This window comes from Lissotriton helveticus, chromosome 4_1 (assembly GCF_964261635.1).
Source record: "Lissotriton helveticus chromosome 4_1, aLisHel1.1, whole genome shotgun sequence".
NCBI classification, from domain to species: domain Eukaryota; kingdom Metazoa; phylum Chordata; class Amphibia; order Caudata; family Salamandridae; genus Lissotriton; species Lissotriton helveticus.
In genome coordinates this window covers 173,089,838-173,102,641 of record NC_136063.1, presented here as the reverse complement: position 1 = coordinate 173,102,641, position 12,804 = coordinate 173,089,838, and the positions used below count along the sequence as shown (strand labels likewise).

Below are 12,804 nucleotides of genomic sequence, written 5' to 3'. Positions count from 1 at the left end.
GAGTGAAGAGGCATAGAGTGGTGTACAGTGGAGTGTCATGGAGTGGAATTTCGTAGAGTGGAGTGGCGTTGAGTGAAGTGTTGTGGACTCTTGTAGAGTGGAGTGTTGTAGAATGGAGTGTCATATAGTGTTTTAGAGTGGCATAGAGCAGAGTGGAGTGACATATTGGTGGTAAGTGGAGTAGTGTAGAGTGGAGTATGCATGATGTGGTAGCACCTACCATTACAGACAACACATTTTCCATTGAAATGACTGTTACATTTGCACATACAGCTATACTGATAAAACTATAAAGTGCACAAACAATAATGTGTGGAAATGGCATCACCCAGTGTATTGATTTGTTTCGATCAATTAAAATATTTGGTCCCAGCACAGTTTAGAATTACAAAACATTTACTTCATTTCTGCTTTCCTAAGTCTGACATATTCTGAAATATTTGCACAATTAATTTACAGACATTTAAAGTTTGTTGTGTGCTAGAAAAAAACCTTTCCTTTCCCAACCACAGTATCCAGCCAGATTTTCACATAAATCCTCTTACTATTAAGTCAGAGAAAACACGCAAACACCAAGCTTTCTCAGGAAACAGAGCCTGGAACTTTCGCAGATTATTACTGATTAAATAAGTACGTTTTTGAGGGGAGTAGTTAGGAGATTTTCAGAATTTCGGCAGGGAGCTTATTCCATTCTCTTGTGGCAATTATGGAGAAGGGTCTGTCCACAGAGGGGTTGTCTGGGTTCTTGAACTTGCAAATGACCCCTGCATTTGATCTCTTTATTCTTGTGATTATTATCATCAGTTGTTCAGTCATTCCTAATACCCAATATTCATTAATATCAGCAAGTGTACGATAGTTGGGTCTTCATCATACCACTTTTTTTCACTAGCAGATGTACCATTTTGAAGCAGTGGCTTTCATTTATATAACACGGTTGTATCAGCACTATGTAATTTATTCACAGGGAATTAGTTTGTATCACCTCAACGAATTGTGTACTGCTGCAAATGTAATAATTATCTACGCTTATTCTACATTAAAAGAAAATGCATATGGGGGTGTGAAGCTGATGTATCACCATTCCCTTTTCTTTTTTTATCGCTTGCATTCACTGATTGGGCATGTGTAACGTGTGCAAAATCGAATAAACAAAAAAACAAAAAATAACAGGTTAACCATGCTGTTGTGAGCTCTAAAGATATTGACAGAGTCCATGGTTCATTACCAAATAAGACAGGGTCCCGCTTTTTTATGTGTAGCTAGCACCCACACTACCTTTTCATTGCATATCTCATGCATTCAAAGACAAGCATCTTACTTCTTAAAGTCCATTCTCTACCTCCTAGTTACTAAAATCGGTTGGTGTTTGAAACATTCCGATCATGTGTTGTGCAATCAATTTACTATAATTTTCTTCACGTACCAATTTGCTATCGTGTACGTATGTGTATACTGTTGGTAGCTCCAGCCACCCATAGTTACTGAATTATGCTGTCCTTTGATATCATACAACATATATTTGTGGCTCCTCATTCTATGCAGTGACAAGGTATTCCATACTTTCTAACATTTATTCTATGTATGTGAAATACTGCTGATATGCTGTATGACCCAGTAAGCAATCTAGCTTCAGAATCTAACCAGGAATCTTCCTAATAAGTCCACACAGGTTTTTCCTAATTGGATTCTCAGATATTAGTACCTCATCTCATGCCTTTCAAATACATGCCCTTGTTGTGACACTTGGAGCCTGGTACACTGTAATGGTGCACATGATCATACCTATCTTCAGGTTGCCTGCATGTTCTCTTCATGAAGAAGAGTGAGGGAGCCTACTGCCTGTCAGTCTGTCACTATATTAAGTGTCAAAATATTGGTTTTAAATAATATTGTTTCCAGAATATGCCTTAAGATACCTTCAAATATTTAACTGTACGATATTGTGGTAGTTGATATTCTGGGTTCAATATTTTCTCAGCATGATATTCAAAACCTAATATTGTGGTAGAAGACCCAACGGGGTAATTCAGCTTCATGTTTATTGATACATAATCACCTCAAAGCCTAATAATCATAGTAAGACACCGAAACCAAGATCTCTTAACAAATGTAGATTTCCTATCAGCTTTTTGGAACTATCACGATATATTCGCTCGTTTTCTCAGCTTTAAATTGTAGAAAAAGTGCAAAGTAACTCATAGGGAGTACGAATGAGTGCAGCCAAGGAGAGCGAGCTATAGAGCGAGATGTCATCATAAGCAAGAAATAGGCTATGGCCATGTTTGGGGTATTGATTTAATGAAAATTCAAACTGGGTTGAAGGCCTGGTGGATCGGTGCCTTCAACTGTTTAACCTTTTCTGCGAAGCTACAAAACACTAACCACTCACACACAACTGGAAGGTTGTCTATCCCCTGAGGATAAACATGTGAGGTGTGTATGCTATTAGGGATGCTAATATACACAGACCAGAAAACGGCGAGTTGGAGAGGGACCATCAACCCTACTTTAGGGGCAAAGGGAGACTGATAACTGAAGTCAAATCATGGAACAATTTAGAGAGAATACCCAAAGTCAAACATTACTCCTCTGGATTTACAAATTGCCAATTAACATGTAACTTTAATTGGTGAACCCATGATTAAAATAACTTTTAGGAGAGACAACAGTACCCTGCCAATTAACAGCGCTAGTAATACCACAATCATTATTCCTCCTTGGTCCTGATTAAGACATTCAGATTGAAGTTCTTTATGGTCCTCCACAATTGCCAATTTACTGATGTTTTGCCCTCTATTTCTTCTGGGTTTACCTCTGCATGCAGATCGCCTAGGTGCCGTTAAGAATGTACTTCTTGTTTCTCTTTGCTGCAGACCTTTTTATAGCCTCATGGCCTTTCGGTGTGTGCGCTGGGTTCTCATGGTCTACAACCAACGTCTTAGATTCTTTGATTCAGGAGCTGAGGCCCTTAGTTGAAAGAAATGAAATGAAAAGAAGCTTGAAAGAGTGGCTGAATTTGACTACCTGGGAATCCGTCTAAGTGATTCAATGAACTGGACCGCACACATCAACAAAATGATAATTGGCCACAAAAGGGTTGGAGGGGCCCTACTCAAGGAGTACAGCAGTTCTACCAAACATTGCGTTGCCCCACTGATCGACATCTATAAAGCACGAGCTGTTTCCGCGTCACTCTACGGAGCTGAACTGTGGGGTCAAGGCAAACTGGACTCCCTGAGCAAGGCCGAGAACAAATTTATCAAAGACCTCCTTGCTATCCCGTCGAGCACTCCAACAGTTCCGGTGCTAATGGATGTAGGCTGCAAAGCAATTGGGGATCAGGCACGACTTCGTCCTCTCCAGCTTTGGGCCCGCCTGTGGAGGGTTCCGGATCTAAAACCCAACGCTGACGGGTTAGCAGAGGTGATGCGCTCCACTGGTTGGCGGAAGATCAAATGGCTCAAGGCTACCAACCAACTTTTAAGGGACCTAGGCTTGGAATCCTGCTGGCTTACCCGCTCAGCCCCCCCAAAGGACTCTTTAAAAAAACTGTATTGGGAATGGGTCTCCGCGAAGCGCACCAGTAACCAGCAGCACTGCAAAGCCACTGCAGCCTTTCTGCTCATAAAAGATGTTGCTGCGCTTGAGCCTTACATGGACCTAATCACCATCGCCATGGACCGGTCCTTGTACATTAAATTCCGATTAGGAACTCTACCCCTCGCCGACCTTTGCTCCAGGTGGAACAAGTCAGAGCCTGCATCACGTTACTGTGCCCTATGCCCTGACAAACCAGAGACTGTGCCACATCTTCTATTTGAATGTCCGGATTATGGGCACCCTAGATCACGATGGCTCAAACCAATTTGCAGAGAATTGGGCACCCGCCAGTACACAGTCGCCCTTCGGATACTTTTAACTAATACAGCCCCCAACATTGTTTGTGCTGTCTCTAAATTTTTTAAATGGGCTTGGTTGATTCGACTTAAAAGACTGGCCGTATCAATTTAATGCTGTTTTAGATAATTTATTCTACTTAACTGTGATCTTATTCTTTTTAAATCTAAATGTACAGTCTCCCTTTTTCGACATGCTGTTTTATCTTTTGTAATGCTTTTATGATATATGCATATCGAAATAAAGCAATCAACCAGCAACCAGAAAAGAAGCTTATAGAGGGCAAACCAATGCCCAATGGTGTCAAGGTGCTGATAGCGGTTAGTTGTAAGAAGGAGGAGAAAAACAGCAGAATTCCATGACCTCAGGTCCTAGGATCATCTATTGTTAAAGATTAACCGCATGCGTGCGGCAGCTTTTTTCGCGCTGTGCGGCTTTTTTTAAAAAGCCGCGTTACATGACGAGCTGAGCTCGTCATGAGCATGCGAGCGGCGCAACTCATGACGAGCTCAGCTCGTCATGAGCATGGAAGGGGTTAAAAAGCCACATTTTTAGGGCCTTACGAAAAGGAACGTGAGCTTGAAGACTGGAGGTAGAATGAGGAAGAGAATTTGAAAGCTTATTTGCGGCCACAGAAAAGGCCCTGCCTCCCCACCTTTCCTTTTGATACTAAAGTACAATTAGAAGATTTTTATCTGAAGATCGGCAAACGTTTACAGGCATGATATTCCCTCCCTACACATTCCCTGCACAGTTTCTGGCTTTCTGCCTCCAATGAGTGTGTTTCTTGCAGAAGAACTATGTCTGGTTGCAGTGACTGGGTGTATTTAAACATTCTTGCCTTCTTACATATTTTGTAACTCCGCTAACATGCAGAGAGACTACTGAAAGGTGCTGTTTCAATGTATCATTGGTCCTGGTTGTATGGTGTCCAGGTTGAAGTGTAGGCGTGGGGGTGTAATTCAACTTCGCTCGCAGAGTTGTTCACACTCTGAGCTCCACGTAGCACGCTGAATTCCCAAAAACTCAGCTGAGCTGAGTTTTTCCCGCGCCCGCCAACATTAAGTTGGTGAGCGTGAGCAAAGAAAATCTTGCTCCAGACCACCTCCAGGTGAGATTTCTCAACACGGGCAGTTGCGGATGGTCGCCACCGCTAGCTTTGAAAAAACTACTGATCCCGTTGAGGAAGCTGTCGCTTGAGTAGAACATCTACTCGAGTGGCAGAAAGAAGCAGCACCCTCTTGCGCTGCTTATGGTGCCATTCGCACTTATTTTACAGCATTGGACAAAAACCTGGTGCAAAGAATGTGTGCGAATGGTGCAACGTAACCATGGTTTGCGGAACCCACGTTTCACAGTGGAGTTTTTTTAGTCACTTCAGGGAGTTCCACGTAGCAGAACTCTGTGAACTCCACACATGTCTAGTGAAGTGCAGAAGGTATGAGGGCTAGAATGGAAGGGGGGATACCTAAGCCTGCGGTCAAGGATTATGGGGTGCTTGTTTTCCTCGGGGAAAGAATGTGTGCCAAGTTGTCATGGCATGGCTACTGAGGTCTCCAGAGGTCAGGTGAAAATACAGGAATCAAGGTGACATAAATGTCAAGATAGACTGGGTAGAAAAAAAGGGGGAGGAGGGAGATGGGTACCTAACGTTGTGTATGTGTAGTAGTGCATCTTGGGGTGCAGTAAGGTGGTAAGGCTCTTGAGTGTGAGGAACAGGGCTGAGTAATCAGGTGGTCTTCAGTGGAGATTGCGACTTGTCCATCGGCTGGGGTTGTTTACAGGCGTGTCAAAACATTGGACCCCCTTGACCATTGTTTGGTGACTTCTTCGAGATGGGGCTGTTCCTCTGCAGGAGTGAGCAGCAGGTCAGGTTCACGGCATCATTGTCCATTCCTGTGGCTGAAAACGACTCCAAGTATCCTTCCAATTGTCTGGGGTCAGTGAATTTTATTGTCTTATTTTCGTGGGTTATCAGCATTATTGCAGTGTTTAGGGGATGATAATGAATGCCCACTTGTTTGAGCCTTGGAAAAAGTTTTAAAATTGTTTCTGAGTGGTCATAGTTTCTCACAAAACGTCCGGTGAAATGAATATGAAAAACTTTTCCTCTGTCTACTGGATATTGACACAGGCCTGCTGGTGACATAGAAAGCAAGCTATAATTTGTCTTCGGTCTTCTTTCTTTATAGGGCGCCCCAGCCTTATTCTGTGAGCCTCTTGGAGCTCCACGGATGGATTGAAGTGGAGCTCTGTGATGATCGGAATAAATTGGGTGAAAAATCCTATGTTTTTGTCACATTTCTGCATCTCTGGCACTCCTGAGATCTGTAAATTGTCGTGATGGCTCAGGTCTTCCAGCTAGTTTCGTCTGACTGTACCAGTGATTTTGTCTATAGAGGCTGCCAGACTGTTGTCGATCTGGTCCAGTCTGGATTTTGCACTGAACAGTCTGTTGTCAAAGGAGGAGATGTCGTGGTGGGTGGATTGGATACTCACAGATGTTTATGATGTGTTTTCTTCCACTTCGGAAAGCATAGTCTTCAGTGCAGCCAGCCCTTTTATGATGAATTCTGGGGTGGTTTCTTGTTGGGCATCAGTAGCCTTCCCTTCTTTAGTCTCCTTCCCCAGAAAAGAACATTACAAGTTGCCTGCATGATTTCGACATTGTGGGAGCCCTTTAAGGGGGGGACGAGCACTGTGGCCAGAAACAGCATGGCTGCAGCTTCAGGTCCAGATGGCTGTGTCCCGCGAGTCACTGAGTGTTGCCCGGGGACAATGTCTAACCCCCCCAAGTTCAGGACCCGCTATTCATGCGGGAATCTACAGGTTATTGATCCCTTGTTCCTGCCAGTCTGTCTTCCTAAAGTCGGTTGGTGTTAGAAAGCTGCAGGGGATGTTGCCACACATGGTACGTATGATTCATCTCTCCTCAGATCTCCTGGGTCTCTTCAAGTATAGTTCCTCCACCACCTTTGTCTGACATGAGATTGGGGCCCAGTACAGAAATATATACATTGAGCCATCAGCACACTGTGGCAGCATTGACCTAGACGGTTCATATAACTCCTCACCTCTGTGCACATGGGAATAATAGGAGGAGGTGCAATGAGTGGAGATCAAAAGTTGCAGCCTTTCACCTTCGGTGTGGAGGTGGGCAGGATGTTTCGCTCCACCCACAGAATTGTCGGACTTTGGTGACTCTATGTTACTCTTAAGACGCAGAGTTCTGGCAAATTCTGTCAAACACCACAGGGCGGATATTGTTTCTTGCGAAGAGAGCTGGCGAGTGAAGTTTAGGGTCCTCTAGCACGATTTTCTCAAGAGTGCTGCTCTTGAGCAGATTTGCTGCAGTTCGAGTATATCATCTACTCGAGCAGCAGCAAAATCAACTTGAAGGGCTGTGCACTGTTGTGCATTGCACGATGCAGTTTGAACTGATTTTTCAGTGCTGCTCACGCTACTGGCTCTAAATTGCAGCGGAAATAGCGTGATGTACATATTTTCCACCCGTTGGCGAAACTCCATGGAATCTCCCTGAACTTTTATGCAGCTCCACAGAATTCCATGCAGTTAAACTGCTCAGGTGTTCTTCCAGGCAGACTTCACTCTTGGCCCATCACCTTCGAAAGTCTGCCTATGGGAGGGGACACAGGTTGCATCTCAATGTGCGCAGGCCACTCCACCCTCCTACCCGGGCTTTGGATGGATTGTCACCTGCTGTGCTTGTCCTGTAGCCCTTCAGGTGGGTGTCGTTCTGTGGTAGGTCCTGGTGGGCTCTATGGAGTCTTGAGCTGTACCACCAGTAGTGGACTTTGCTAGGTCTGACCCTGCGGCTTTCAATTCATTGGGTAGTGGCCCCGATCAGTGCTAGGTCCAGCGATATCAAAAATAAGCGAAATAAAGCTTAAAAACTTTGGAATTAATAGTCTAAGGTTTATCACAACTTTAATCAAAATAACCCCCCCAGACATCCTGCTTGCTTATTTCAAGGTCCAGCGATGTGGCATCTCTCTGTACTGAAAAGTTTTCCAGACTGGCTCGCCCACCTTTATGACTCATTGATACCCCTCTGGTGGGCCAGGAGAGGACCTGGTGGTGTAACCGAGCAAGAGCTCCACTAAAGAGCTGCCATCTTGCTCCAATGACAAGCTCCACCCACACCCGCAAACTGTGTTGACATGTGCAAAGTCTTGCGTCATGTTTCCAGCACTATCCCATGTGCATAGTGACATCATTCTTTTCAATCTACCTGTTATTATGCCTTGCATTGAATATTTGAGCCTGGTGTGTTTGGCAGGTGTCCTGCTAGCATTACAATGTTGCTGCTTGGAAGGACCTCAACTATTTAAAACTGAATACTCAAAATACTGAGGTCCTGGTACTGGGAACGCATTTGAATATATAGTCTAATGGCTGGCGGTCAAATAACCTCAGCCCTTTCCCATCCCCCAAGCCCACTGTTAAGAACCTGGGCTTCTGGTGTGATGAGCAGCTCTCATTTGATGCCCAGATCAATCTCCTTGCCAGAAAGCGCTTTGGGATTTTGGGATCAATAAAGTCATCCAGGCGCTTGCTATATCTAGATTGGATTACTGTAACATTCTGTACTTGGGTGTCTCTCAATCTCGACTGAAGAGGCTTCAACGTATGTAGAATGTGGCAGCTTGACACTCCTCGGACTCCTAAGGCGATCCTCTATCAACATCGCACTGAAGAAGCTGCACTGGCTACCAGAAAAACAGAGAATCACCTTCAAGGCGCTCTGTTTATGCTACAAATCACTTGAACGTCAAGGCCCTGCTTATCTGCAGGATATAGTTACTTCTTACGCTCCGAGAAGAGCTTTGAGATCCACTAAGGCCAATTTGGCTCCGTCCCTATATTCAAGAAGGTGAGAGCGGGTGTCTGCACCTTCAGTTACTTAGGTTCCAGGATTTGGAACTCATTACAGCTGCACCTTTGGCTGGCACCCACCCAAGTGATATTCAGAAAGCAACTGTAAACTTTACTTTTTGATTCCAGTTAGGCATCACTGTTGTGCTCTTTTTTCCATACTCAGCTTCCTAGTGGTGGGACACCTTTTGTGAGGTAACCATGCGCTTTATAATGTGAATTATTATTATTTTTAGCTTGTTTTGTTTGAAAAGGGGGCTGATGTATGATGTATCAAAGGGTTTTATAGATTCTGTGGGTAAATGTGATCGTACATGTTGGCCAAGATTCTTATGACACTAACATTTTCCAAAAGAGTGAAACAATTAAAAACTGCCAAAAGATCAACTATAATAATAATATTTCCAGGTTCTCCACAGTGAGGAAAATAATTATATCAGACGGACAACATGATTCTAAACTCTGCACCTTCAATACAAGAACACAAAACTGGAGGAAACAAAAGGAAGCATACGCAATATTTTAGTGACATCCTAAAACAACAGAAATCAAGCAGAATAATCTTAGACCAGTCTTTCTTGCTGCTTCCCTGTAAAAGTAAAGTTATATAATTTTGGCCCCTTCAGAAAGAATACAATGACTCATTCTCTCTCACTTTCCTCTCTTTGAATTCTAATTCTAGTTTGTGATTGTGCAGGGGTTTATCAGTGTTTATATGTTTCAGCTGATGAGGGTTGTTTAGCTTTTGGTGGGGTATATCAGTTAATATAGGTTTAAACCTAAAATAGGATAGTTTATGTATTTGACACTAATTCGGTATTACGGCTCAACTTACCTAAACATTGTTTGAATTCATTAGTACTGCCCTTTCAACATTTGTAACAGTAATAAAGCTCCTGTTTTAAGGTTGAAAGGAAAGGACTAAAGCAAAAAATGGTGAAACATTTCCTGATTTTTGTAAATATTATTCAGCTTTATCACTTTGTGAGGCATGGTTTTAGATATATGATTATTGGAATCTCATTCTTCTATTCTGGGTTAACCTTTGGAATTCTATTTTATTCTCCTTCAGGAGATGCCTTCTCCATTTTCTTGTCCTAATACCAATTCTGCGTAGTAGTCTTCCAGCCTGAGAGAACCTAATTAGCTCATCTTTCTGGTTGCTTTAGCCAAAATGTATGGCCCACTGTGTTGTTCGGGGTTTATTAATTAATTGAAACTAGAGACATATTACATTTATTTACTGTTAAAAGAAAGATAAACTTTACCTGCTTCATCACAGACAAGATAAAGTTAGTAATAGTAATAGGATTTTATAGCGCTCTTGAATGCTTATATTACTTTACCACATACAAAGACTTAATAAACAAATCATTTGTCTTCCTAAAGCTTCCAAGTTTTACCATTGGTTAATTGCTGTTGTTAAATAGGTCAATCAACTAGTATTACACAAACACTGTTGGTATATGCAACAGACTTTTTACTACCCCATCTATGTTAGAAAAATCCAATCCATGCTAACGTGAAAAATGCAGGTCTTGTTTTTTACAGGAGCAGGTCTTGTACATAATGTTTTCAAATATCCCTTAGTGTTTTACTTGTGAGCTAAGGGGGCGACTTTGACGACTGGAGAGCACTCCATTGAGATGGTGAAGAACACTGCCCCCACCATCCCAGGTGACCTCCACCTGCCAAATCCAGCCTTGCAGACAACCCTTAACGTTGTCAGGAACCGCTGTCATGGCGGTTCCATTCCTGACAATGTTGTAAAAGTGTGACGAACGACTCCATCAAACAGGATGGCCATCCTTCAAATCTTTGCAGTTTTTTATTTTGAAATAGCAAACCAACTCCAAAAACATCCAATTGTAAAGCAAAGCGAATGACGATCTTTCCACATGGAAGGCGTGTAGGTTGATAAACCTTCTTGAATTGCTTTTGAGTTACCGAACTTAATTGTTATGTACACATATGCCTTCTTTATTTCAGACTGATTCTAATACAACTTCCCTTGTACCCATTCCAAATATATTAGTTTTTCTTTCTAATTTAAAATCAGTAAAATTGTGTTGATTACAAAAATATTCCTCGTGGTTGTAAATAATTTATCTCTGGATTATATTCATTTATATATAACTTGAAAATCAGTTAAAATTGTCTGCCTCCTTTGAACTGAATGTCTTTCTTGTACCACTTGTACAAAATTTCTAAACAATACACTGAATCATCATTAATATTTTAAATTAAAGTATTTACTTAGAATAAAACTAAGGTATTTCGCAACTGTACATCGCTAAATGCAAAGTCCTTTTATTACAATACCATGACACATAAAGAACATTCAAGTCTTTGAGGATGCAATTTGATTTATGATGTTCATTGTTGCTCCATGAAATAATTAGGCTTGTGAATTAATTGTGGCCTCCTCCCAAACTCAGCATACACAAAACGTCACTGACACATCATCTTTGGCTTAAAGCCATGTAACCTCATTCCTTTATGCTAATCTCTGAAATGCCTGTAAATAAAACTCAAAAACAGCCATCGGTCACTACCTAGTATTATAGAAAAAGAAAAACAAATTCTGCTACTACCAGTGTTGGCACAGCTACCACTACTCTTCCCCATCCACCTCCCTTCTACTCATCCAAAGCTTCCTCTTACTGCTATGAGCTCCAAAACAAAAAAAAGATTTCTAAGTCCTTTCCTCTTCTATCCCTCCACTATCATTTCAATCCAAATAACAAACTAGCATGTCTACCACTCAAATTTCTTTCATATTTCACTATACTAATTCACCACTAATCTTTTATGGGTTCCAGAGTAGCATGCTACTTGCCAAAAAAGCACTTCAACACCTCATCAGGGGTGGCAAGCGCTGTATAAATGCAAACCTTTTCCCTCTTCTATCCCTCCGCTATCCTTCTCAATCCAAATCACTGACTAACATATCCACCACTCAAATTTCTTTCATGTTTCACTTTGCTAAATCACCACTAATCCTATTTAGGTTCCGGAGTACCGTGCTAATCTACGAAAAAGCTCTTTGACGCCTCATCAGGGGTAGTAAGAGCTATATAAATGCAATTACAATGCAATACAATACTACAGATGTATACAACCATCTTCTTGTACTTTAAGACTAATCTAACTTCTACTATTAGTACTACTATAATAATACTATATAATTACTATTAGTACTACTAGGCTAGATAATGTCCACTTATGCCATTACTAAAATACATCTACCATGACTATGAGTTCTACTTCCCTCCAACAACTACTGCAACTTATACTTCTACCATTACTGCCACTAAAATCATAGCTAAGATTAACTATACATGTATAACGTATATTCCGTCTACATACTACAACAAATATAATATCACTACTACTATTACCATATGACATCTACTACTACTGCCATCACTGCTACTAATACAATTTTATACATTTATATAGTCATTGTTATTTATTGGGTCTGCTTTACTAATTTCATACCATCATAAAAAGCCTGGAAGTCTTACCTAACTGAGCATACAAGACTGCAGCCAGCAGCAAAATCAAGCATGGCTTCATCTTCGGAGAGGGGATTTGAACTGAAGTCACAGAACTGTGAGCTCCTGGGAGTTTATAGGCCATTTCGCCTCATCCCTTATAAATAATTATTAGGACACGTGTCCATTAAAGAATTATTATGATGTAATAAGATATTAATCTAGCTGATTCAAACACCCTGTGGTTTCTTAAATTGCAAGCTGCACCCTGAGCCTGCGTAATGAGTATTTTGTCCTTTACCTCCAAGCCAAGATTCCTCTGCTTGAGGGCCCAAGGTGGATGTGGAAGAACAGGTTTGTGTCCACACCACTCCACCTGTGTTCCCTTTTAATCACTATCTTTTTTTCTGGTATATGTGCCAATCCAATAATATATGCCCATGTACTCCCATAATCAGTTTGTTCTTATGCAAACAACTAATTCCCATCTGTCCAAACTCAAAGAATATGT

The 12,804-nt window shown here is 41.7% G+C and overlaps 1 protein-coding gene across 1 annotated transcript in view; it reads right to left on the bottom strand.

Annotated features, from left to right (window-relative positions):
• LOC144828469 (ly6/PLAUR domain-containing protein 2-like) overlaps positions 1–12,414 on the bottom strand; it is a 35,473-nt gene extending 23,059 nt beyond the window's left edge. Inside the window, exon 1 of the mRNA XM_078686658.1 lies at positions 12,324–12,414. Coding sequence (XP_078542784.1) covers positions 12,324–12,375 — 52 coding nt within the window. The 5' untranslated portion in view covers positions 12,376–12,414. The remainder of the gene's footprint in view (positions 1–12,323) is intronic.
• Between the last annotated feature and the right edge of the window lie 390 nt (positions 12,415–12,804).